Source organism: Scyliorhinus torazame, chromosome 11, assembly GCF_047496885.1.
Source record: "Scyliorhinus torazame isolate Kashiwa2021f chromosome 11, sScyTor2.1, whole genome shotgun sequence".
Lineage (NCBI taxonomy): Eukaryota > Metazoa > Chordata > Chondrichthyes > Carcharhiniformes > Scyliorhinidae > Scyliorhinus > Scyliorhinus torazame.
Genome location: NC_092717.1, coordinates 4,878,046 through 4,905,403, shown reverse-complemented (window position 1 = coordinate 4,905,403; position 27,358 = coordinate 4,878,046). Strand labels below are relative to the sequence as shown.

The window sequence follows — 27,358 nt, the reverse complement described above, 5'->3', positions numbered from 1 at the left end:
TTTAAAACCGTTGATCATCTCCGTCCTCGTCAGGAGCGAGTTCCAGGTCATTACAAGGACGTAAAAGGACCAGCCATCTCCAGACCCACAGAACCAGAGCCAAAGTCATTTTTGATCCTCAGGGATTGTCTAATAAGGAGATTCCCTGCCTCGATACCTTCTGCCAAAATACATCACCTCTCACACCTCTACAGTCGGTATCCATCTGCCACATGTGGGGGGCACAGCGGTTAGCACTGCTGCCTCACAGCGCCAGGAACCCGGTTCAATTCCAGCCTCGGGTGACTGTCTGTGTGGAGTTTGTATGTTCTCCCCGTGTCTGCGTGGGTTTCCTCCCACAGTCCAAAGGCTGGTTCGGCAGATTCACCATGATGAATTGCTCCTTAGTGTCAAAAGATGTGTAGGTTAGGTTAAGGGGTTATTGGGTTAGGGCGAGGAGTGGGCCTAAGTAGGGTGCTCTTTCAGAAGGCTGGTGCAGACTCATTGGGCCAAATGGCCTCCTTCTGTACTGTAGGGATTCTATGATTCAAAGTCTGTGCATTCTACTAGCCTATCTCTGTCCTTTTGCAGGCGATTTGCATCACACATGGATACATAGATACATAGAAGCTAGGAGCAGGAGGAGGCCTTTTGGCCCTTCGAGCCTGCTCCGCCATTCATCACAGTCATGGCTGATCATCCAACTCAATTGCCTAATCCTGCTTTCTCCCCATAGCCTTTGATCCCATTCTCCCCAAGTGCTATATCCAGCCGCCTGTTGAATATATTCAATGTTTTAGCGTCAACTACTTCCTGTGGGAATGAATTCCACAGGCTCACCACTCTTTGTGTGAAGAAATGTCTCCTTATCTCTGTCCAAAATGGTTTACCCAGAATCCTCAGACTGTGACCCCTGGGTCTGGACACACCCATCATTGGGAACATCTTCCCTGAATCTACCCTGTCTAGCCCTGTTAGAATTGTATAAGTCTCTATGAGATCCCCCCTCATTCTTCTGAACTCCAGCGAGAACAATCCCAACCGAGTCAATCTCTCCTCATAGGACAGTCCCGCCATCCCTGGAATCAGTCTGGTAAACCTTCGCTGCTCTCCCTCGAGAGCAAGAACATCCTTCCTCAGAGAAGGAGACCGAAACTGCACACAATACATCCTCACTGTTTGTCACTCCTCCAAGTTCAATAGCATCAGCAAGATTTGAAATTCTGCTCCAAGTAATTTATATGTACCGAAAGAAGCAGTGACCCCAGCATTGACCGCTGGGAAACACCACTGTCCACTACCCTCCAGCCTGAAAAATAACTACTTACCACATGCATAGTTTTCTGCCCCTTTTTCATCCGATTCAGCCCTGAACCTCCGACTCCATAGTCTCCAGGGTACTTGGTCAAATACTTTCTTATAATCCAGTTTGGGCGTTCTCACTAACTCAGATTGATTGACATGGCTTTAGTGTCTGTATGAATCCACTTCACTCCCCCAGCGGGGACATTTGGAGTCGCCATCTTAAACCCGAGCCAGGCCATTCAGGGGTGAGGTCAGGAAGCTCTCTTTAACCAAAGGTCAATGGGAATATGGAACTCTCGCCCCACTAAAAACCTAACCAGCTTGGGAATTATTCTGAGCTTTCGAGACTGGCAGATTTGTATTGGAGCAATTACAGGTAAGTGGAATTGAGGTGCGTGTCAGTCAGGGTCAGATAAATGATAGACCAGGGTCAAAGGGCAGAGTGGCCGTCTCCTGTACCTAGCTTCCCTGGTTTGTGTATAAACTTCAATAATCATTGAACTTTGTGTCTTTCAACATTTAATTAGGCGCCTACCTATTGACCATCTGTTCCTTTTCTTCAGGAGGAATGATTCTGACAATTTCTGGTTGTGGCTTCACGCCCAATTCAACAGTTTTAATTGGAGGGAAGACCTGCCCCCTCCTTACAGAAAGTCCTGTTGAGAAGAAATGCATCGTTCCAGCGGTGAGTGACTGTCACAGCATCTCGTCTGGCCGGGGGGGGTGAGCGGGGGGGATGATGTTGGGTCTTTGTGTGTGTGTGTGGGGGGGGGGGGGGGCGATGTTGAATCTTGGGGATGATGTTGAGTTTTGGGGGGGATGTTGAGCCTTTACGGCGGGGTGGAGGGGGGGGGGGGTTGATGTTGTGTTTTGCTTTTCAGGATGTCTATGTTCAGAGTGTCCAGTTTCCACAAATTGGAACGGTTGAGTTGTGTGGAAGCTGTGAGGAGGAATTACACTGGGATGCACTACAGCTCACACCCAACATCAACAACTGAGGCACCTGATCACACCTTGTGTACAGGTGGACTGGACTGTATCAGACATCATGATTATGGGCAGCAGGGTAGCAGAGTGGTTAGCACTGTTGCTTCACAGTGCCAGGGTCCCAGGTTTGATTCCCGGCTTGGGTCACTGTCTGTGCGGAGACTGCACGTTCTCCCCGTGTCTGCATGGGTTTCCTCCGGGTGCTCCGGTTTCCTCCCACAAGTCCTGAAAGACTTGCTGTTAGATGAATTGGACATTCTGAATTCTCCCTCAGTGTACCCGAACAGGAGCCGGAATGTGGCGACTAGGGGCTTTTCACAGTACACTTCATTGCAGTGTTAATGTCAGCCTATCTGTGACAATAATAAAGATTATTATTATTATAAATGTAGCAACACCTGTTCTCTTTCTAACTGAACTAAGTAATTTCCAACCAAAAGGTAGAAGAATATTATTTCTAATGTCATTGTCCATGTTCCCAGTGTGAGTCTGTAAAGCATGGAATATGTACAGGATTTGAGGATGAATTCTCCCCCTCCCCTTTCTTCCAATACAGGTAGAATCAGAGAATAATAGAATTCACAGTGCGGAAGGAGGCCATTCGGCCCATTGAGTCTGCACTGGCCCTTGGAAAGGGCACCCTACCTACGCCCACACCTCCACCCTATCCCCATAACCCAGTAACCCCACCTAACCTTTTTTGGACACTAAGGGCAATTTAACATGGTCAATCGACCTAACCTGCACATCTTTGAACTGTGGGAGCAAACCGGAGCACCCGGAGGAAACCCACGCACACACGGGGAGAATGTGCAGACTCCGCACAGACAGTGACCCATGCCGGAAATCGAACCTGGGACCCGGGCACTGTGGGGCAACAGTGCTATCACTGTGCTACCATGCCGCCCTTGTCAAAGTCTTCATGCTGTCATGTGAGAGTACCTTTAAGACATGGATGTTTAAGCAATGTACCTTTAAGAAAACAGTGATGTCAGAGATTTAGTGGAGCTGGGCTTTAGATCAGCCATTTTGCAGTTTAGTTTTGCAGTTTGAAAAAGAGCTTGTGTGTGTCTGGGTGTTTCCAGAGAGCTGCAGTTTGGAGTAAAAGAGTTTGGGGAGTGTCTGTGTTTGCAGTGAGCTGGATCTCTGCCATGAAAAACTATCTCTGGACCATTTGGGTGATTTAAACTCATAATAGTGAAGCCTTTAACCTGATGTGATTCTGTTTAAAGGTGTTAAGTCTCTTGGAAGTTTGAAGGAACATTTTGAGGAATTATTTACTGTTGCAATATTTTCTGAGTTATCTTTGAAGTAAGGGGTGTTAAGAAATCCAATGTTTATTTAAGATGTTAAGTTGAGTTCATGGAATAAACATTGTTTTGTGCTTAAAAACCCACGTGTCCATAATTGTAATCCCACACCTAGGGAACAAGCCGTGTGCTCGGAAAAGCAACAAATACATTAAAGGGGGAGGTTGGTTGAACTCCATGATACATTTTGGGGTTCTGAAAATGCCTCGCCCATAACAATGCCTTTAGCTCACATCTATTGTTTTAAGGCCAGATTTTTCTGTTAGGATTTGGGCCTAACTCCAGGTGCATTCTGGATCAATATTGATTTCTATCTCTCCTTTCTCCTCTCCCATATTATTGCGCAAAGAAATTTGAAATTCAAAATTGAACAGGATTCCTGACTTACTGCTTTGACTCCAGCTGATTGCTGGATATCTATATTGAGTCCTCATTATCCCACAAGTTCCCTCTGACCAGTTAAATTGAACCAACATGGATAAATCTACCATTTCACACTCCCACGGGGAGCACACACATGTGTGGTTAGGGTGCGTTGACCTCACAATTATTCATCCATTTGCCTGGGAAGTGTTAATGCCTTTAATAACTATGGTTTGATAGTGGTCCTTTTTGACAGATGATAAAATGTCTGGAAATGAATGGAAGTGGATGCTAGCATCTTGCCATTGAACACCTTCGTGTTAAATTGAGGTTATCTTAATGGAGAAATTCATCTATTTCATTTTAATGGATTTGTATCTCCTTTACGATGGAGAATGACAGAATTTCACACTCGGGGCATTGACAGTCACCAAGTATAATTTGAGGATTGTGAATTCTTGCTTGTCACAGAATTCCATTATATCAAAATGATTTGATCATGTGGATAATTCTCTTTGTAAACAGCAGATTCTGTATCAGTTCCTGCTCCTGATCGACAGAATGTTGCTACAAGCTGGAAATATAATAATGATCTCAATTGTGAATGGTTATTATCAGAAAATGAGACAAATGCAAGGGGAAGTAATTCCATTATCCATTGGTCGTTAAGTTGACTTCAATCCACAAGGCATTAAATATGTACTATGCTTCTATTTCTAATGAGGGAATCAAAATATCTGCTTGAAACATGACAAACCTTTTATAAAACTGTATGAGTTAAGACTTGCAAATCGGTTGAGTGATGCATGAAGCACCGATTGTGAATTTAATGTCTGCCAATCCAGGCTCACTTTCTCAGACCAGTTTGCATGTTCATTTTAGTTTGAGTTCTGTCTGTCAGAGTGATGGTGGTTAAAGCTGTTCAGCTTTTATTAAGCTCATTTAACCATTCGCTTCATTACATTCTGACTGCCCTATAAAGGGACATGTGAGAAATAATTAATTTCCTTCTGCTCCTCGGTTCTCACACCAGGCACCGGCCGGGATCTGCAACATCTCCCTGAGTGCTGATGGAATATCCAACACAGTGCCCTTTTCCTTCACTTACGTTGACACAAAGTTTCCCACAATCTCACAAATAAATCCGACAACAAGCAGTGTGGCAGGTAAGTCACAATTTAAAATTTAAAATATGCAGAGACTGCAGATGGAAATCTGAAATAAAAACAGAACATGCTGACTATGTTCAGCAGGCCTGGTTCGCTGGCTAGGTCCAGTATGTACTACCCATCCCTAATTACCCTTGAGAAGGTGGTGGTGAGCTGCCTCCTTGAGCCACTGCAGTCCATATGGTGTAGGTACACCCACAGTGCTGTTAGAAGGGAGTTCCAGGATTTTGACCCAGCGACAGTGAAGGTATGTCCGATATATTTCCAAGACAGGGCGATGAGTGACTTGGAGGGGAACCCCCAGTTGGTGGTGTTCCCATGTGTCTGCTACCCTTATCCTTCTAGAAGGCAGTGGTCCGGGGGGGGGGGGGGGAGGGGGGGGATGCGGTTGAAGGTGCTGCCTAAGGAGCCTTGGTGATTTCCTGCAGTGCATGTTGGAGATGATGTACATTGTTCCCACTGTTCGTCAGTGGTGGGGAAGTGAATCTTTGAAGTGGTGAATGAAGTGTCAATCAGTATGAGATAGTCACTGTCACGGTGTCAAAACCCTGGAACTCCCTCCCTATCAGCACCGTGGGTGTACCTACATCACATAGACTGCAGCGGTTCAAGGAGGCAGCTCGCCACCTTCTCAATGGCAATTAGGGTCAGGAATTGAATGGAGCTATGGACAGCGATGGTAGAGGCACCAACGCTCTTTCCATCGCATGGCTGACCAGGAATTCACCTGTCATTGGCAGGTTGGAAGGATGACACTTAACCCGTTGGCCACAATATGAATGTACCGTCCTTGGCCATCAGGTCCTGGAGTGCAATCTGAAGCCAAAGCTTCTGACTCTGAGTTTGAGATGAGGTAGGGCAGGAGGAGGGCCTGGCAGGTTCCTGTGTTGGACAATCTTTGTTGTTTCCCTCTGTTGCAGGATCGATACAAATACATACTGTTGCTTAGCTGTGCTGATAGCGAATGGCACGCTGATTGACTGGGTCTCTTCAGATTTCTGTTTCAACAACAGCATTTCAACTTCTTTGTAATTATTTTCTAGGTGGTTCCAATCTCACAATCCATGGATCAGATTTTGGCAACAGATCTGAAGGCAGTTTTGTATCAATTGGGAACTTTGAGTGTCCAATTCTTCGATGGTCAACTAACAATATCACCTGTCGCCTGCCTAGCCTCCTTCCGGGGAATTACAGAATCTACCTGCAAACACCTGTTAGGTAGGAGGACCTGGTGTTCACTCCACTCTGCGCTCATTATTTTTCCTCAAAGTCGGTGTGAACTGTGCAAAGGATCACAGGATTTGAAGTATAAATTGCATTCGGCGGAATTGGATGCAAACCCTGCCCAGAAAACTGGCCACGCCCCCATTAAAAATTAATTACCAAAGAGATCGGACACATTGGCTGGAGGCTCCAAAAATTAAGTTGGTTCTTTTGAGCTCAAGGACTGTGGACAAGTTTTTTTAAAACGTTAATATAATTTTTACATTTTCCCAAAAAACTGCGCAGGCGGGATTCTCCGACCCCCCCACCGGGGCAGAGAATCGCCGGGGGGGGGCGGCGTGAATCACGCCCCGACTGCCGAATTCTCCGGCGCCGGGGTTTTGGCGGGGGCGGGAATCACGCCAGTCAGCGGCGGCTGGAAGCGCCCCCCCCCCCCGGCGATTCTCCGCCCCACGATGGGCCGAGCGGCCGCCCGTTTCCGGCCGGTCTTGCCGGCGTAAATCAAACCAGGTCTGTACCGCCGGTCCTGGCTCTACGGGCGGCTTGCGGAGTCCTCGTGGGGGAGCGGAGGGGGGTCTGGCCCTGGGGGGGGGGGGGGGCCCACGATCCACGGGCGGGCCTGTGCCGTGGGGGAACTCTTTCCCTCTGGGTACTGTCAACCTCTGCCATGGCCGGTGCGGAGAGGAACCCCGCTGCTCACGCGTCGGGATGACGCCAGCACACGCTGGCGCTCCCGCGCATGCGCCAACCCGCGCTGGCCAAGGCCCTTCAGTGCTGGCTGGCACGATGCCAACCCCACCGGTGCCAGCCTTGCCCCTGAAGGTGCCCAGCCACCTTCCGGGTGGCCCGACGCCAGAGTGGTTCATGCCACTCCTCGGCGCCGGGACCGTCCGCCCCGCCGGGGAGCGGAGAATTCCGCCCTTTCTTTGCCAATAAAACGGGTAAAAAATTCAGTAAAGCTTTTAAAAGTGATTTTCAGACATTTAAAATTTAGTTACTCACAGCTGGTGGAATCTAATTAAAATGCTTATATTTGTGAGATCCCCATGTACAGCTGTATCAAGGAATATTTTTTCAAGCAAGTCTTGTTTTAATTTTCTGTTCAAAGATGCTGCCTAATTATACAAATTCAGGGCAGATTTTGCATTTAGGGATATGCAAATGAGTGAGAAGTAGCTCCAAAAAATCTCTTTTTGATATGTGGAGGTTCCCCTCCATGTCACTCACCATCCCGACTTGGAAATATATCGCCACTCCTTCACTGTCGCTGGGTCTAAATCCTGGAACTCCCTCCCTAACAGCACTGTGGGTGTACCTACACCACATGGACTGCAGCGACTGAAGAAGGCAGCTCACCACTGCCCTCTGAGGGGCAATTAGAGATTAACAATGAACGCTGGGCTCGACAGTGCTGCCCACAATCTGTAAATTCATTTTTAAAAATTGAGCGTCTCAGGGGGCAGTCCGTGACACTAACAATAGATTTAATAACCTACTGGCTTAATTATTCTTATTTATATGATCAATGCCAGCATTTTTTGTTTTGTGTTGTTTGAAGTGTAGATGTTAAGATGGTGAACCGTGCCTGGTTTATAATAATAATAATCTCTATTGTCACAAGTAGGCTTACATTAACTCTGCAATGAAGTTACTGTGAAAAGCCCCTAGTCGCCACATTCCGGCGCCTGTTCGGGTACACGGAGGGAGAATTCAGAATGTCCAAATTACCTAACAGCACGTCTTTCGGGACTTGTGGGAGGAAACCGGAGCACCCGGAGGAAACCCACGCAGACACAGGGAGAACGAGCAGACTCCGCACAGACAGTGACCCAAGCGGGAATCGAACCTGGGACCCTGGAGCTGTGAAGCAACAGTGCTAACCACTGTGCTACTAAACCTGCCAAATGTAACTGACAAAGAATTGGTTTCAGAGAGTCAGAAATGATACGCAATGTGTCCCATGTCAGTTTGGGTTGGGGTGGAATGGACAAATCCCAAACTCGTTTTGCGACAATATCTCATTTGGAGATGAATGTTACAGAATGACACAAGACAGAGGAAGGCCTTGGCCCATCGAGTCTGTGCTGCCCCTGGAGGAACTGCTCTGAAAGTCCTCCTGCCCCCCCCCTTTCCCCTTATCCCTGTGAATCTTTCAAATGTTTATCCAATTCCCTTTTGAAAGTTATCATCGAATCTGCTTCCACCGCCCTTTCAGGCAGAACCTTCCAGATCACAACAACTCGCTGTGTCCCCACAGATGGCCCCTTAAACTATGGGTGCCATCCAGCTGCCACGCTGCGCCGGAAAAGCAGCTCGCCACGGCACAGCGCGGACAATAAATGCTGTGAGACCCCGCTCCCAGTTTCTACCCGGCTTGCAAACGCCTCGCGAGGTCCAACGCGAACTCGTGAGACGTTTCAATGTAAATCCCGTCCATTGTGGACGGGATCTTTTGGCAAATCTGTATTTTAGAGCGAGATAGCTAGTCTGACTCTAATGTGAAGATTCCTGGGGTGCCTGAGACTTTGGGATTCATTCCCTTCGCCTCAGAGACCTCGGGCGAGCGCCGTTCAGCACTTGTTCCCACTAACGGCAAGAGCGAGGCCATGTTCTTTGGGAACTGGGCCAACCGGTCCTTTGTCCCCTTCACTGTCAGGTCAGATTACCTGAAGATACTGGGGATATGGGGCGAAATTCTCCCCCAACGGCGGGATGCCCGCCGACTGGCGCCAAAGCCGGCGCAAATCAGACGGGCATCGCGCCGGCAAAAAGGTGCGGAAGTCTCCGCATCTTTGGCGGCCTAGCCCCAACATTGAGGGGCTAGGCCGACGCCGGAGGGATTTCCGCCCCGCCAGCTGGCGGAAATGGCGTTTGTTGCCCCGCCAGCTGGCGCGGAAATGCGGCGCATGCGCGGGAGCGTCAGCGGCCGCTGTCAGTTTCCCAGCGCATGCGCGGGAGCGTCAGCGGCCGCTGAAAGTTTCCCGCGCATGCTCAGTGGGGAGAGTCACTTCCGCCTCCGCCATGGTGGAGGCCGTGGCGGAGGCGGAAGGGAAAGAGTGCCCCCACGGCACAGGCCCGCCCGCGGATCGGTGGGCCCCGATCGCGGGCCAGGCCACCGTGGGGGCACCCCCCGGGGTCAGATCGCCCCGCGCCCCCCCCCCAGGACCCCGGAGCCCGCCCACGCCGCCTGGTCCCGCCGGTAAATACCAGGTTTGATTTACGCCGGCGGGACAGGCAATTCCTGGGCGGGACTTCGGCCCATCCGGGCCGGAGAATCCAGCGGGGGGTCCCGCCAACCGGCGCGGCCGGATTCCCGCCCCCGCCCAATCTCCGGGAGCGGAGACTTCGGTGGGGGCGGGGGCGCGATTCACGGCGGCCAACGGCCATTCTCCGACCCGGCGGGGGGTCGGAGAATGACGCCCATGGTTCGGAGTGGCTGGGGCGTGCACCAAAAACTGGGAGGAGCGCATAGCCACGGTAAGACAGAAACTGGGCGGGTGGGAGCAACGCTCCCTCTCCATTGCGGGCAAAACCCTGGTCATCAGGTGTGAGGTACTCTCGGTGTTACTGTACGTGGCGCAGGTCTGGCCCATAACCCGACCCTACGCCACAGCAGTCACCCGGGCCATCTTCAAATTTATCTGGAGATCCAAGATGGACCGTGTCCGAAGGGACACTATGTACAAACCTCTGGAGAAGGGAGGGCGGAACGTACCCAACGTCTCCCTCATCCTGTTGGCCACCTTTGTGTCCAGCTGCATCAAGCTGTGCGTGGACCCCCGGTATGCAAACACCAAGTGTCACTACATACTGAGGTTCTACCTGTCCCCGGTGTTACGAAGGATGGGCCTGGCCTCAATGCCGCGAAACACTCCAAGTAGTTGGACCGTGCCGTACCACCTGTCCCTCGTGGAAACATTTTTGAAGGAAAACACCTTTGACCACAAAGCAATTAAGCAGTGGTCAGCACGTAATGTCCTCGAGGTCCTCAGGGAAAAGGGGATGTAAGGCAGGAATTCAGGGAGCTAGGGTGGAAACTTAGATCTAGGACAAACAGAGTTATTTTCTCTGGGTTGTTACTCGTGCCACGTGATAGCGAGACGAGGAATAGGGAGAGAGAGGAGTTGAACACGTGGCTACAGGGATGGTGCAGGAGGGAGGGTTTCAGATTTCTGGATAATTGGGGCTCATTCTGGGGTCGGTGGGACCTCTACAAACGGGATGGTCTGCACCTGGACCAGGGGGGTACCAATATTCTGGGGGGGAAATTTGCTAATGCTCTTCGGGAGGGTTTAAACTAGTTCAGCAGGGGCTTGGGAACCTGAATTGTAGCTCCAGTATACAGGAGGTTGAGAGTACTGAGGTCAGGAGTAGGGTTTCAAAGTTGCAGGAGTGTACCGGCAGGCAGGAAGGTGGTTTAAAGTGTGTCTTCTTCAATGCCAGGAGCATCCGGAATAAGGTGGGTGAACTTGCGGCATGGGTTGGTACCTGGGACTTCGATGTTGTGGCCATTTCGGGGACATGGATAGAGCAGGGACAGGAATGGTTGTTGCAGGTGCCAGGATTTAGATATTTCAGTAAGCTCAGGGAAGGTGGTAAAAGAGGGGGAGGGGTGGCATTGTTAGTCAAGGACAGTATTATGGTGGCAGAAAGGACGTTTGATGAGGACTCGTCTACTGAGGTAGTATGGGCTGAGGTTAGAAACAGGAAAGGAGAGGTCACCCTGTTAGGGCATTTTCTATAGGCCTCCGAAAAGTTCCAGAGATGTAGAGGAGAGGATTGCAAAGATGATTCTGGATAGGAGCGAAAGCAACAGGGTAGTTGTTATGGGGGACTTTAACTTTCCAAATATTGACTGGAAACGCTATAGTTCGAGTACATTAGATGGATCCATTTTTGTCCAATGTGTGCAGGAGGGTTTCCTGACACAGTATGTAGATAGGCCAACGACAGGCGAGGCCATATTGGATTTAGTACTGGGCAATGAACCAGGACAGGTGTTAGATTTGGAGGTAGGTGAGCACTTTGGTGATAGTGACCACAATTCGATTACGTTTGCTTTAGTGATGGAAAGGGATAGGTATATACCGCAGTGCAAGAGTTATATCTGGGGGAAAGGCAATTATGATGTGATGAGGCAAGACTTACGATACATCGGATGGAGAGGAAAACTGCAGGGGATGGGCACAATGGAAATGTGGAGCTTGTTCAAGGAACAGCTACTGCGTGTCCTTGATAAGTATGTACCTGTCAGGCAGGGAGGAAGTGATCGAGTGAGGGAACCGTGGTTTACTAAAGCCGTCGAAACACTTGTCAAGAGGAAGAAGGAGACTTATGTAAAGATGAGACATGAAGGTTCAGTTAGGGCGCTCAAGAGTTACAAGTTAGCTAGGAAGGACCTAAAGAGAGAGCTAAGAAGAACCAGGAGGGGACATGAGAAGTCTTTGGCAGGTAGGATCAAGGATAAGCTTTCTATAGATATGTCAGGAATAAAAGAATGACTAGGGTAAGAGTAGGGCCAGTCAAGGACAGTAGTGGGAAGTTGTGCTTGGAGTCCGAGGAGATAGGAGAGGTGCTAAATGAATATTTTTCGCCAGTATTCACACAGGAAAAAGACTATGTTGTCGAGGAGAATACTGAGATTCAGGCTACTAGACTAGAAGGGCTTGAGGTTCATAAGGAGGAGGTGTTAGCAATTCTGGAAAGTGTGAAAATAGAGAAGTCACCTGGGCCGGATGAGATTTATCCTAGGATTCTCTGGGAAGCTAGGGAGGAGATTGCTGAGCCTTTGGCCTTGATCTTTAAGTCATCTTTGTTTACAGGAATAGTGCCAGAAGACTGGAGGATAGCAAATGTTGTCCCCTTGTTCAAGAAGGGGAGTAGAAATAACCCCAGTTTATAAGAGATAGGATGTATAATCATCTGGAAAGGAATAATTTGATTAGAGATAGTCAACACGGTTTTGTGAAGGGTAGGTCGTGCCTCACAAACCTTATAGAGTTCTTTGAAAAGGTGACCAAACAGGTGGATGAGGGTAAAGCAGTTGATGTGGTGTATATGGATTTCAGTAAAGCGTTTGCTAAGGTTTCCCATGGTAGGCTACTGCAGAAAATACGGAGGCATGGGATTCAGGGTGATTTAGCAGTTTGGATCAGAAATTGGCTAGCTGGAAGAAGACAAAGGGTGGTGGTTGATGGGAAATGTTCAGATTGGAGTCCAGTTACTAGTGGTGTACCACAAGGATCTGTTTTGGGGCCACTGCTGTTTGTCATTTTTATAAATGACCTGGAGGAGGGCGTAGAAGGATGGGTGAGTAAATTTGCAGATGACACTAAAGTCAGTGGAGTTGTGGACAGTGCGGAAGGATGTTACAAGTTACAGAGGGACATAGATAAGCTGCAGCGCTGGGCTGAGAGATGGCAAATGGAGTTTAATGCAGAAAAGTGTGAGGTGATTCATTTTGGAAGGAATAACAGGAAGACTGAGTACTGGGCTAATGGTAAGATTCTTGGCAGTGTGGATGAGCAGAGAGGTCTCGGTGTCCATGTACATAGATTCCTGAAAGTTGCCACCCAGGTTGAGAGGGTTGTTCAGAAGGCGTACGGTGTGTTAGCTTTTATTGGTAGAGGGATTGAGTTTCGGAGCCATGAGGTGATGCCGCAGCTGTACAAAACTCTGGTGTGGCCGCATTTGGAGTATTGCGTGCAATTCTGGTCGACGCATTATAGGAAGGATGTGGAAGCATTGGAAAGGGTGCAGAGGAGATTTACCAGAATGTTGCCTGGTATGGAGGGAAGATCTTATGAGGAAAGGCTGAGGGACTTGAGGCTGTTTTCGTTAAAGAGAAGAAGGTTAAGAGGTGACTTAATTGAGGCATACAAGATGATCAGAGGATTGGATAGGGTGGACAGTGAGAGCCTTTTTCCTCGGATGGCGATGTCTAGCACGAGGGGACATAGCTTTAAATTGAGGGGAGATAGTTATAAGACAGATGTCAGAGGTAGGTTCTTTACTCAGAGAGTAGTAAGGGCGTGGAATGCCCTGCCTGCAACAGTAGTGGACTCGCCAACACTAAGGACATTCAAATGGTCATTGGATAGACATATGGACAATAAGGGAATAGTGTAGATGGGCGTTAGAGTGGTTTCACAGGTCGGCACAACATCGAGGGCCGAAGGGCCTGTACTGCGCTGTAATGTTCTATGTTCTATGAGACTGTAGAGGACGTTGGATGGTTCCCTGAGCAGACTGTCAGAGTCATCTGGCAGAACGCCTCATCATCAGAACTTTCAAACAAGCACCAAGACCTAGCTTGGCTGGTGGTGAGAAGGGCCCTCCCTGTCAGATTCTTCATGTACACCCGAAGGTTCTGCGCCGTTGCACGCTGCCCTCGGAGTGGCTGTGGGGGAAATGAGACGGTCACACACCTCCTTGTGGAATGTGCCTTTGCAAAGAAGGTCTGGAGAGAGATGCAGTGGTAATTGTCAAGGTTCATCCCGAGCATCTCTGTGACACAGGACTCTGTGCTCTACGGACTATTTCCAGGGACACTCACCGAGACAAACATCAACTGCTGCTGGAAGGCCATCAAATCGGTGAAAGACGCTCTTTGGTCTGCCCGAAACTTGCTGATCTTCCAGTGCAAAGAACTGTCCTCGACCGAGTGTTGCAGACTGGCACATTCCAAGGTCCAGGACTACGTGCTGAGGGACGCACTCAAGCTTGGGGCAGCTGCCGCCAAGGCGCAATGGGGAAAGACCACTGTGTAAGGTCTTTCCAGCAAATGTACACCGAGGGGGGGGTAACAGTGTAAACCCCCCTCGGTCTGGGTCATTAACACTCCAATGTATAAAACAAACATGACAATGTAAATATTTAAGAAGGAATTGTAACGTAAAGAGTGATATGCGTGTAATATTATCAAAATTGAATGGCAGAAAGTCAAGGGAATGTGTAACTCTGATGGAAATGTACAGTCAAGACAATTCGAAATGTTCTGTAATGTTTATGATAGATTTTATGAATAAAGTATATTTTTTGAAAAAAAAAACTTGTCCCCACTAACGGGGACCAGACGGGACGGCACAAGTGGGGGTCTCCCAGGGAGTCAGAAGCCCCCCATTGCATGTCCTTTGGGCAGGGTGGTACCCTGGCACTGATGGTGCCACCTGGGCACTCTGACACTGTCTGGCACCCTGGCATTGCCAAGGTGCCTGAGTGGCAGTGCCAACTGGCATGGGTACTACTGGGTTAGCACTGGCAAGGTACCAAGCTTTTCACCACACGATCAGGCGGTGGATGCCCAGTGTGGGTGGGGAGGCTGCTGCGGACTCTTCCACTGTGTGTTGTGGCTGGGGATGGTCGGGGTTCGCTATGGGTGCCTCGGAGATCCTGGGGCAAAATTCTCCGTAATCGGCGCGATGTCCGCCGACCGGCGCCAAAAACGGCGCAAATCAGTCCGGCCTCGTGCCGCCCCAAAGGTGCCCCGCCAGCTGGCACGGAAATGACATTGCCGGGCGGCGCATGCGCGGGAGCGTTAGCGGCCACTCACGGCATCCCCGCGCATGCGCAGTGGAGGGGGTCTCTTCCGCCTCCGCCATGGTGCAGACCGTGGCGAAGGCGGAAGGAAAAGAGTGCCCCCACGGCACAGGCCCGCCCGCGGTTCGGTGGGCCCCAATCGCGGGCCAGGCCACCGTGGGGGCACCCCCCGGGGCCAGATCGCCCCGCGCCCCCCCCCAGGACCCCAGAGCCCGCCCGTGCCGCCTTATCCCGCCGGTAAGAGAGGTGGTTTAATCCACGCCGGCTGAACAGGCATTCCAGCAGTGGGACTTCGGCCCATCCGGGCCGGAGAATCTCCGGGGGGGGACCCGCCCACCGGCATGGCACAATTCCCGCCCCCGCTGAATCTCCGGTGCCAGAGAATTCGGCAACCGGCGGGGACGGGATTCACGCCAGCCCCCGGCAATTCTCCGACCCGGCGGGGGGTCGGAGAATCTCGCCCCTGATCTCTCGCTACACTGGGGAGTTCCGGCGAGGATTTCCCCACTGTACAAAACGGGGCTATGTGCGGCCCTGGTCGCCTGCTCCCTGCCGAGGTCCCTTACACACCGTGAGTCCTATTGAATAGTCATGTGTTTCCCAGCAAGTGCCGGGAACCATTCGCTAGACGTGCTGCTAGGGGACTTTATTCCTATTTGGTTGAATCGAGCCCCATATTCCTACATCAAATTTACATTTAGGGACTGAATGATAACATTTCCTGAAAAATTTCATCTGTACTTTTTGTTTCATTTTCAGTAACGTTAATGCTTTGTTCTAATTAGATTGTTCCTCTCTCTCTATCGTGGCAGCAATTCGGTAAATGCTTCCATTGAGTACGTGTTGCGTGTAACAGGAGTCACTCCCCGGACCGGATCAGTTTATGGGGGTTCCAAAATCACCATCTCTGGCTCTGGTTTCAGTCCAGTCCCAGATGACAATAGTGTCCAAATTGGTAAGGTTACGCTAACCTGTAATTATACCTTTCAGTGAAACTTCTACTCCTTTGTGCTTTGAGACACTTCCTCAATAGTCGAATGATTGCCCTGTAAATACATAGCTAGAGTAACTTCATATTTCACATTACCACCTTTTCCGCAAATGATTAATCTGATTAGGTTGAATTACAGCAAGATTTTATAACAATCAGTGACTGTTTTTTTTTCTGCTCTGGAATATTCTGTGATGTGCGACGTTGACAGGTTCTGTTCCATGTCACATAACCTTCGCGTCACCAAACTTGCTGGAGTGTGTCCTCAATTCAACTGGAAGAAACTTTGTAATCACCAACAACGGCAGCAACCACAGTAAGTGCCATTTTGTCCAAACTGTGATGTTTATGTGGCCCAGCTCTCTATGGTAAATAGAAACATTGCAACCAGAAGGAAGACATTCAAACCATCAAAACCTTTTTCATTAGATGGTAGGCTCCATCTACCCAGTTTGGTTTCGTTCCCACTTAACACACTCCCGTCAGAAAAACCTACCAAACCCAGTTTGGAAATTTTCAGCTGACCCCCAGCCTTTTTGAGGGGGAGAGGGTTCCAGATTCCCACTCCCCATCGTGCATCAACGTGCTTCCCGGTATCACCCCTGAACGACCTGGCTTGAATTTTAGGGTTCTGCCCCCTCGTGACTCCCCGGACCTTGAACCCTGGAGGTGACTGAATTGGTGTCAGAAAAAAGGTGAAATCTCTGTTTAGCGTGACAAACACTCAGTGAAATGAATGAAGCTCTCTCCGAGGGGATGGAATGTTTCCCTTGAAACACAGACATCTTGGAAGTGCGAAGATGTCACTGACTGCGAATTTAAAAACTTGTAAATTCTTGAATTTCTCTATTGCGATGATGGTTTCATTTTTCAAAAATGTTTCCTATTCCCATTGGTCACCATTTTTTCCCGACAGCACTGGGAGTGGGGTACAACTGGAACCCCTCGATCCTGGATATCTTTGTTGGGGACACAGTGCGATGGCAGTGGAAGGCCCCAACTTTAATCCAAGGGTTGAGGTACCGAGTCTTCAGCGTCTCCAGGCCCAGTGATGTGAACTACAAAGGCAGCGGATTTATCAGTGGGGAGGCTGGCACTGAATCAGGCAAGTTCACCACCCCTGCATTGCATTTCAAAGGAAGCTCCTCATTTCTGTAAAATCCCATTGATGTACAGGAGAACCTTGAGAATTAACATGCCTTCTGTTGAGTGAGTAAAAATTTAGCTTGACCTATTTCCAGATTGTTGCAAATTATCCAGGAGGTTCATTCACGCTAACATAAATCTCAACGAGGTGAAGCTTTGCTTTGTGCATTTTTAAAGCTGACTGTTTTTAATGAGACTCCTGTGGAAAGAAAAAGATTTGGGGTTTCTATAACCCTGACCTCAGGACATCGCAAAGTGTTTTACAACCAATGAAGTACTTTGGAAGTGAGTTCACTGTTGTGATGTGGGAATTGGGCGGGATTCACTGACCCCGCCTCCCCCCCACCGGGTCAGAGAATCGCCGGGGGACGGTGTGAATCCCGCCCCTGCCAGCTGCCGAATTCTCCGGCGCCAGGGATTTGGCGGGGGCGGGAATCGCGGCACACCGGTCGGGGGCCGTTGGCAGCGCGCCCCCCCCCCCCCCCCCCACCCCCCCCGCGATTCTCCGGCCCGCGATGAGCCGAGTGGCCGCCCGTTTACGGCCGGCGTAAATTACAACAGGTACTTACCGGCGGGACCTGGCTCCACGGGCGGCCTCCGGGGTCCACGGGGGGGACACGGCAGGATCTGACCCCGGGGGTTGCCCCCACGGTGGCCTGGCCCACGGTCGGCGCCCACCGATCCGCAGGCGGGCCTGTGCCGTGGGGTCACTCTATTCCTCCGCGTCGGCCGCAGTAACAGTCCGCGATGGCCGACGCGGAGATGAACCCCCCTGTGCATGCGCTGGGATGACGCCAGGACACGTTAGCGCTCCCGTGTCGCCGTCCGGCGGAGGCCCTTCGGCGCTGGTTGGCGCTAAGCCCTTCCCCGCAGGCCAGCGCGGCGCAAACCACTCCGCCGCCGGCCTAGCCCCTGAAGGTGCGGAGGATTCCGCTTCGGGGCGGCCCAATACCGGAGTGGTTCACGCCACTCCTTCCCGCCGGAGTTCCCCGCCCCACCGGTTTTCACAGAATCCCGCCCAGTGGCCGCATTGTGCACAGCAAGATCCTTCAAACAGCAATGTTGTAATAACTCAGGTCGCCTGCTTGTGACACACTGACTGAGGGATAAATATTGGCCAGGACACCAGGGGAATCTCCACCACCCCCCCCTCTGTTCTTATTGGAAATGCTGACTGTGAGACCAGTGGGGCGGGATTCTCCGATCCCCCGCCAGGTTGGAGAATCCCCAGGGGTGGCGTGAATCCCGCCCCGCCGCTCCAACGCCGGCTGCCGTATTCTCCAGCACCGGTTTTCAGGTGGGGGCGGGGTTTAGCAAAGCACTTTGGGACATTCTGAGATTTCTTTTTTTTTAGTATTCATGCACAGGATTGAGCTAGACCAGCATTTGCCGCTCATTCCTAACTACCCTTGAGAAGGTGGTTCTGAGCCACCTTCTTGACAGCTGAGCGTCTTGCTGGGCCATTCCACAGGGCAGTTCAGAGTCAACCACATTGCTGCGGGTCTGGAGTCACATGTAGGCCAGACCGGGTAAGGACGGCAGATTTCCTTCCCTAAAGGACATCAGTGAACCAGCTGGGTTGTGAAGACAATTCAGTAGTTTTGTGGCTGAGACTAGCGTTATATTCCGGGTTTCGTTTATGAATTAAAATTAAATACCCCAATTGGCATGGTGGGATTTGGGTTGAGTCTCCAGATTAGTCTTGGCCTCTGGATTTCCGATCCACTAACAGAAACACTATCGTGCCATAGGGCAGAAATGCAACTCTTTCTTTCTTTATACTGATGGCTTTGTGTTGTTCTTGGGTACAGTGTGAAGCTGAGTTGGTGATTTCTCGGCCCCTGATGGCTGTTGCTCTTTCTCTACAGGCTCCTTCTCTTACCGTTTCACCTCCCCTGGGGCCTTTTTCTACAGCAGTGGTTACGTGGACCAGAAGCAAAGTATCTTGCTGCAAGGAATGGTGAATGTGAGGCCAGCTGAGGAAAGCAGCAAACGGGTGCATGTTTATTTGGCAGGGATTGAAGCAGAATATATCCCAGGTGAGATGTTTATCCGTGTTATAGTTTGGAAGATTTACAGGCTGGTCTGGCGATGTAAGGCATTTCCTCAATAAGTTAATCATATGGAGCAGTACAGGAAAATCCTGGGATTAGTTAATTCCCCCTCGGTGTTACCCTGGGTGAGTTGGGTGAGGTTATGATTGGTGCTGTGGACCTCTAAGTAGAGTAACAAATCAACAGCGTGGACAGGCTTGGTGGGGGCAGGGGGGGGTGGGTTGCCATCGTTCGGGAGGTCATCACTGGGCCAGGGAGAGCGAGGGGGCTCAGTGCCCATGGCCCTCTATGCCACCGGCGGACCCTGCTTGCTACCACACCTCAAAACCTTTCCGTTAGGTCATGCCCAAAATATTTTGCCGAGGAATGGTTTTGCACCAAATCGCACCAAAAGATGTACATTCGCACCATGCCTTACAGCAGATATCCCAAAGCAGGAAATTCCTGACCACCAAGAGTGGACAGGAGATATGAGGAATGCTCAAGATAGGGGAGCTTTCCGAGTTTGAGGGCGCTGGAGGAGAAGTTTGGATTGGTGAGGGGAAACTAATTCAGGGACCTGCAGGTGCAGGATTTCCTATGTAGACAGGTTTCAACCTTCCCGCTCCTATCACCAAGGGAGATTCAGGACAGGGTAGTTTCCAGAGGGTGGGTAGGGGAAGGGAGCGTCTCGGACATTTACGAGGAACCAATGGGGTCAGAGAAGACGCAGACCGAGGAGCTGAAGCACAAGTGGGAGGAGGAGCTGGGGGGAGAGATAGAGGATGGTCTCTGGGCTGACATGTTGAGTAGAGTCAACGCATCCGCAACGTGTGCCAGGCTCAGCCTGATACAATTCAAGGTCGTTCACCGGGCTCACATGACAGTGGCCCGGATGAGCAGATTCTTTGGGGTGGAAGATAGGTGCGCAAAGTGTGCGGGAGGACCAGCGAGCCATGTCCACATGTTCTGGGCATGCCCGAAGCTTAGGGGATTTTGGCAGGGGTTTTCAGATGTCATGTCCAAGGTGTTAAAAACAAGGGTGGCGCTCAGTCCAGAGGTGGTGATTTTCGGGGTGTCAGAAGACCCGGGAATCCAGGAGGAGAAAGAGGCAGACGTTCTGGCCTTTGCTTCCCTGGTAGCCCGGAGACGGATACTATTAGCTTGGAGGGACTCAAAGCCCCCGAAATCAGAGACCTGGCTATCGGACATGGCTAGTGATGCACAATGACCACTAAAGCGAGGTTGTAGTCCAACTGAAGGCTTTAATAAGCTAGATGTTTCCCCCAGCAGCTCAGGTACAGAAGGAAGGCTGCTGGGGCGGCACGGGCTCTTATACCCCACCTAGCAGGGCGGAGCTACCATACAGCTTGACCAATGGGAAACATACAATATCTACCAATGGTGTTCCAGCATTACCAGGTACCGTAATACCTCGACACAGACTACCAGAGCTAGCTTTCTCTGTTTGGAGAGGGTCACTGTTAGAGTTCGCCTGGAGGTGGCAATCGTTCGTCAACTTCTTTGCGGAAAATTAATCGTCAGCAGAAGGGTGGAGGGGTTAGCTTAGCTTAGAGTAGGGGATTAATAAAGGTGGGTGGGAGACGGCTTTTGCACTATGTTTATAGATTCATGTACATTGTTTATTTTGTTGTTGTAAAACCAAAAATATCTCAACAAAATGTTTATTAAAAAAAAATAATGCTCAAGATGCCAGATTTGGAAACGTAATGATATCTCGGAGGGTCACGGTGCTGGGGGGGGGGGGTTACAGAGATAGGGAGGGTCATGGTGCTGGAGGATGTTTCAGAGATAGGCAGAATTGAGGGGCTGGAGGTGGTTACACCAAGAGAGAGGTTTGAGGGGCTGGAGGCAGTTACAGAGATAGGGAGGGTTGAGGGGCTGGAGGAGGTTACAGAGATAGGGAGGGTCATGGTGCTGGGGAGTTTACAGAGATAGGGAGGGTTGAGGGGCTGGAGGAGGTTACAGAGATAGGGAGGGTTGTGAGGCTGGAGGAGGTTACAGAGATAGGGAGGGTCATGGTGCTGGGGGAGGTTACAGAGATAGGGAGGGTCATGGTGCTGGAGGAGGTTACAGTGAGAGGAAGGGTCATGGTGCTGGGGGAGGTTACAGAGATAGGGAGGGTTGAGGGGCTGGAGAAGGTTACAAAGATAGGGAGGGTTAGGGGCTGGAGGAGGTTACAGAGATAGGGATGGTTGTAGGGGCTGGAGGAGGTTACAGAGATAGGGAGGGGTGTAGGGGCAGGAGGAGGTTACAGAGATAGGGAGGGGTGTAGGGGCTGGAGGAGGTTACAGAGATAGGGAGGGTTAGGGGCTGGAGGAGGTTACAGAGATAGGGATGGTTGTAGGGGCTGGAGGAGGTTACAGAGATAGGGGGGGTTGAGGGGCTGGAAACCAGGAGGAGAATTGTAAACTCAGGGCAGTGATGGAATGGGGCCCAATGCTGGTCAGTGTGAATTATTGATATTTATTGTAGAACAAAAGAAAATTATTCAGAGTCGGAATTATTTGCAGCAAATCAATACATTTTGAGCTTCTCTTGTCCATAAAACTGAATATACCGCTCCTCACCCCCCTGCCCCCCCCCCCCCCCTCCACCACCTCTCCCCCATACAACACACACATTCTCTGGGTTAACAGCTGATTGTTTGTTTGTGTGTTTGTTGGTTTGAAGGACACTCTGAGAAGCTACATTCACAGCCCGATGATACCTGTACAGCATCGAAGCCCCTCTGTAAACAGGCATCGAACAACAATACTGATGAGGGAAGTCTCCCATTCCGCCTCTCCCCTTGTTATTCACCCACCATCTGCAGCATCACACCTTCGCAAGGGACAGTGAACTCCAGACTAACCATTACTGGCACTGGATTTAGTAACATCAGTTGTGCTAATGAGGTAATACAACACATTTGAACATGAACGAAGCACATTTGAAATTGCCGTTTCCATGCTGGCAATGTCATTATCTGTAACATTACCAATGCTTAATCTCTTACCCAAACAGCAACTTACATTTCTAGAAGACCTTTCGCAACCTTTGCAGCCAATAAAGTAATTCTTGAATTGTAGTCGCTGGATTAATGTAGGAAACACAGTTTCTCACACAGCAAGAGACCACCAGCATTCTTCAATGTCGGTTGAGGAAAAAATATTGACCCAGGAAGACACTAAAGAGACCTCTCCCGCCCTCTTTCCAATTGGTTCTGGGGGATACTTTGGAGGATACCCAGCAGAAAGGGTCCAGAATATACTCAGTGACCCACTCTCCACTGAATATACTCACTGACCCAGTCTCCACTGAATATACTCACTGACCCAGTCTCCGCTGAATATACTCACTGACCCAGTCTCCGCTGAATATACTCACTGACCCAGTCTCCACTGAATATACTCACTGACCCAGTCTCCGCTGAATATACTCACTGACCCAGTCTCCGCTGAATATACTCACTGACCCAGTCTACACTGAATATACTCACTGACCCTGTCTCCACTGAATATACTCACTGACCCAGTCTCCACTGAATATACTCACTGCCCCAGTCTCCACTGAATATACTCACTGACCGAGTCTCCACTGAATATACTCACTGACCCAGTCTCCGCTGAATATACTCACTGACCCAGTCTCCGCTGAATATACTCACTGACCCAGTCTCCGCTGAATATACTCACTGACCCAGTCTCCACTGAATATACTCACTGACCCAGTCTCCACTGAATATACTCACTGACCCAGTCTCCACTGAATATACTCACTGACCCAGTCTACACTGAATATACTCACTGACCCTGTCTCCACTGAATATACTCACTGACCCAGTCTCCACTGAATATACTCACTGCCCCAGTCTCCACTGAATATACTCACTGACCGAGTCTCCACTGAATATACTCACTGACCCCAGTCTCCGCTGAATATACTCACTGACCCAGTCTCCGCTGAATATACTCACTGACCCAGTCTCCGCTGAATATACTCACTGACCCAGTCTCCACTGAATATACTCACTGACCCAGTCTCCGCTGAATATAACTCACTGACCCAGTCTCCGCTGAATATACTCACTGACCCAGTCTCCACTGAATATACTCACTGACCCAGTCTCCACTGAATATACTCACTGCCCCTGTCTCCACTGAATATACTCACTGACCCAGTCTCCACTGAATATACTCACTGACCCAGTCTCCACTGAATATACTCACTGACCCAGTCTCCGCTGAATATACTCACTGACCCAGTCTCCACTGAATATACTCACTGACCCAGTCTCCACTGAATATACTCACTGACCCAGTCTCCGCTGAATATACTCACTGACCCAGTCTCCGCTGAATATACTCACTGACCCAGTCTCCACTGAATATACTCACTGACCCAGTCTCCACTGAATATACTCACTGCCCCTGTCTCCACTGAATATACTCACTGACCCAGTCTCCACTGAATATACTCACTGCCCCTGTCTCCACTGAATATACTCACTGACCCAGTCTCCACTGAATATACTCACTGCCCCAGTCTCCACTGAATATACTCACTGACCCAGTCTCCACTGAATATACTCACTGACCCAGTCTCCACTGAATATACTCACTGCCCCAGTCTCCACTGAATATACTCACTGACCCAGTCTCCACTGAATATACTCACTGACCCAGTCTCCACTGAATATACTCACTGCCCCAGTCTCTATTGCAGTCTGGGGAAGCAAATTTCTGTGGCATTGATCTCTGGGTTGATCTTAAACCTTCAGCTTTCTGATGCAGCGTAAAGATGTACCCGAGCTGACACATTGACGCTCTGTAAAGTAACAGAGACATCATCACCATCCATCCAGGTTGTCACTTCCGCAAAGAGGATGGCAACACTCCCCATCTCCGCCCCTTCAGTCTGGACAAATCCTCAAGGACACTGCTGATAAACAGTTACACTATTTCACCTGGAACTGCAGGATGATGGCTCCCCCCCCCCCCCCTCCCCAGCCCATCTCCCCCCCCCCCCCCCCCCCCCCCCCCCCCGGACCCCAGCCCGATGGTAAACTATCCGACTCATCTGGAATTCCACACATTGACTGACTCCCCATAATTGTTCCGCTGAATCGCAAATCTCCCTCCTTGTGCCTGGGATAAACATGGCCTGTCCTTCAGGATTGATTGATTTTGGACCCCTGTACTCTGGTTTTCAGCTTCATCTCCTTGGTCCTTAGTTTGATTTGTGACATTATTTGGGGGGCTGCCCAGTGAATTGGTGCTTCCTCAAGTTCTGAGCCCTTTGATTTTCTTTGTACGTTTAAAATATGTAAAACTGCAATGTGTTGTTTGTGTATTTAATAGTTTTCCGCTCTCTCTTCATGTTGCTACTGAAGATTCTTCATCCTTCACCTTGAGCCTCTTCCCCTCAGTCTCTGCTGCGTTTTCACTGTTTCTGGAGAGAAGTGACACATTCCACATAAGTGACACTGAGGAGATGTGAGGTTGGTGTGTTGCTGGGAAGCAGGCCTTCTGACTGACCTGTTGCTTTGTTGTAGGTGCTGGTTGGGGCACATCCCTGCATCGTTGAAAACAGCACCGAGAGTGAAGTAGTGTGTCTGGTGGACCCTGAGGGGATGATGGATATTGGCATCGCAGCCCTGGTGTCCATGAGAGTCCACAACCTGGGCGCTGCTCTCAACACTATAACCAATGAATTCAGCCGTCGGCTTTGTGCTCCTTCCACACGTCGATGATGTTAGCTCCAATGTCGGATCCACGATGGGAGGGGCCAGGGATAACTATCACTGGCTCAGGTTTTGGAAGTGATCTCAGAGATGTCACAGTTCAGTTAGCCAATGTCCCCTGCCTGCTGGTTTCTGCAAACTACACACATGTCACCTGTGATTCTTCAGCTTCCGTAGCCTCCAATGGGATTGTCGAGCTTTCTGTTCGTGGCATCCCGGCAGTGTGTCGAGGACCCTGTGACTTCTCCTATATAGAGAGCGCAGCACCAAACATCCTGAATGTCTCATCCTCAATCCTGAACAGCACCTACACAGAGATGACTGTCAATGGCCATGGATTTGGGAGCCATGTGGACGCAACTTTTGTTTTAATTGGAGACGTTTACTTTGTTCCTCACGAAGTCTCGGACAGTACCTTGAAATGTACAGTGGGTCCTGTACCTGTTGGCGAGCACTCCTTGAGAGTTTTAACATTAAACAAAGGTCTGTCTCTCAGAGAGATTTCTATCACCAGCAGTGCCAGAGCCTCCTCTCACCAGCATCGGGCGGTGTTCATGGGGGCACACCATTGTTAATAATAGGAAATGGCTTTGTGCAGAATGAAACTACAGTGACAGTTCATCATTCTCCGTGTCATCTTCGGTCAGTCACACCAGGTGAAGTCCAGTGTATCACGCCAGCTGGCCCCCCAGACACTGTCGATGTGAAGATCATTGTTCGTTCCACAGTGTATCCAATCCTTAAATTTACCTACAACCAGACAGAGACTCCAGATATTCTCGCTGTGACTCCAGTGACTGGTAAGTGGTGGTTGGAAGGTAATCATCTGAAATGTTTCTGTGCTGCCCACTTTGGCACCACCTGAGGTCATGGAGGATACTGTATCAATGCAGATCCGTGCGCAGTGGTTAGCACTGTTGCTTCACAGTGCGGAGGACCCGGGTTCGATCCCGGCCCCGGGTCACTGTCCATCTGGAGTTGGCACATTCTCTCCGTGTCTGCGTGGGTCTCACCCCCACAACCCAAAGATGGGCAGGTGGATTGGCCGCGCTAAAATTGTCCCTTAATTGGAAAAAAAGGATTGGGTAAATGCATTTTTAAAAAATGCAGATCCTTTCCTCGTAATTGACTTCTATCAGCTTTGTGACTTTAGAACAACTGCATATTGTGGGAGCACTGTAATCCTGTGTCCCCCCATTTGCCAGTGAAACCAAGTGAGCTTTACCCCCTTATCAGTAGCTTACCATCCCATAGCCACTCCTCTGCTAGATTACGAAGAAACAAAGTTATTGAAAAATATTGGGCACGAGCTTCCCCCCAGAGGACAGACAGTCAGACAGTCAGTTCCTGCACAATATCATCCGGAACACAAATGTGCGAGAGCAGCTTGGGAGGTTTTTCTGTGTCTGTGGGAATGAGCAGCACAGCTGAGCTGCGGAACTCGGGGGGAAAATACGTGTCTTTCTCTTCCCCTCACATTACAACAACAACTTGCATTGATGTCACTGCTTCAACCCGAGTAAAATGTCCCCAGCTGCTCCACTGGAGTATTCGGACAAACTGGCACCCTAAACCACGTAGAGAGAACCAATACCTTGGTCAAAGAGATCGCTCTTAGGGAGAGTCTGAAAGGAGATGAGGAAGGTGGAGGGGTTCAGGAGAGGGGGGGGGGGGGGTTCCAGAGCTTGAGGTCCGGGCAGCTGAAGGCACGGCCGTCAGTGGTGAAGGGATTTAAATCAGGTTAATGCAAAAGGACAGAAGGGGAGAGCACACATCTCTTAAAGGATTCGAGGACTGGCAAGAATTAAATCGGATTTACCCACGGAAAGAGGCCACCTGCCCATCTGCTCCATGATGGTGTACATGCTCCACAGGATCCTCCCATTACCGTATTTCCTTCTTCCCTGCCTCCTTCCTGTGACTTCCCTTTAAATGCATCAACAATTGGCAGATTCTCAGAATTCTTTCCCTCTCCTTGCTTTCAGGTGTCAGTGAGTCAACAATCACCATCGTTGGGTCAGGTTTTGGATCCGTTGCCTCTGATGTCACCATCTCGATCGACAATGTCCTGTGTAATGTGACCACGATCAACGACAGTCGTGTTGAGTGCGTTGTGGGGCCTCATGCTGGTGGAACTTTCCCCATTGCTCTGAAACATGTCAGGAGGGGCTTTGCAGCAACCTGGCTGTCATTTCATTATCAATTCAATATAACCAGCGTCTCCCCACCTGAAGGCGAGTACAGTCACAATTCTTCCTTTGCAAAGACAATGAAGGAATTGGGTGAATTGTGGAAGGGTGCGATTGGATAGCTGTTCCATTCGGTGACCAATAATCCGGAAAGATGGGCATGGGCCCCAGTCCCAGGTTGAGAGTTTAAATTCAGTTTAACAAACTTGTTTTTAAAAAACGCTAGTCTCAGTGAAAATGGCCATGAAGCTGTTGGCTTGTAGTAGAAACCCATATTCATTCATGTCCTTTAGGGAAGGAAATCTGCTGCCCTTACCCGGTCTGGCCTACTGGTGACTCCAGACCCACATCAACATGGCTGGCTCTCAACTGCCCTCC

At 50.0% G+C, this 27,358-nt stretch overlaps 1 protein-coding gene across 1 annotated transcript in view; it reads left to right on the top strand.

Annotated features, from left to right (window-relative positions):
* The window catches only part of pkhd1l1.1 (PKHD1 like 1, tandem duplicate 1), a 291,976-nt gene that overhangs the window by 125,214 nt on the left and 139,404 nt on the right, over positions 1-27,358 (top strand). Inside the window, 13 exon segments of the mRNA XM_072468659.1 lie at positions 1,848-1,969; positions 4,978-5,110; positions 6,157-6,331; positions 15,688-15,830; positions 16,078-16,182; positions 16,783-16,971; positions 18,881-19,051; positions 21,740-21,963; positions 24,603-24,773; positions 24,775-24,840; positions 24,842-25,319; positions 25,322-25,591; positions 26,777-27,025. Of these exon segments, the coding sequence (XP_072324760.1) occupies positions 1,848-1,969; positions 4,978-5,110; positions 6,157-6,331; positions 15,688-15,830; positions 16,078-16,182; positions 16,783-16,971; positions 18,881-19,051; positions 21,740-21,963; positions 24,603-24,773; positions 24,775-24,840; positions 24,842-25,319; positions 25,322-25,591; positions 26,777-27,025 (2,496 nt within the window).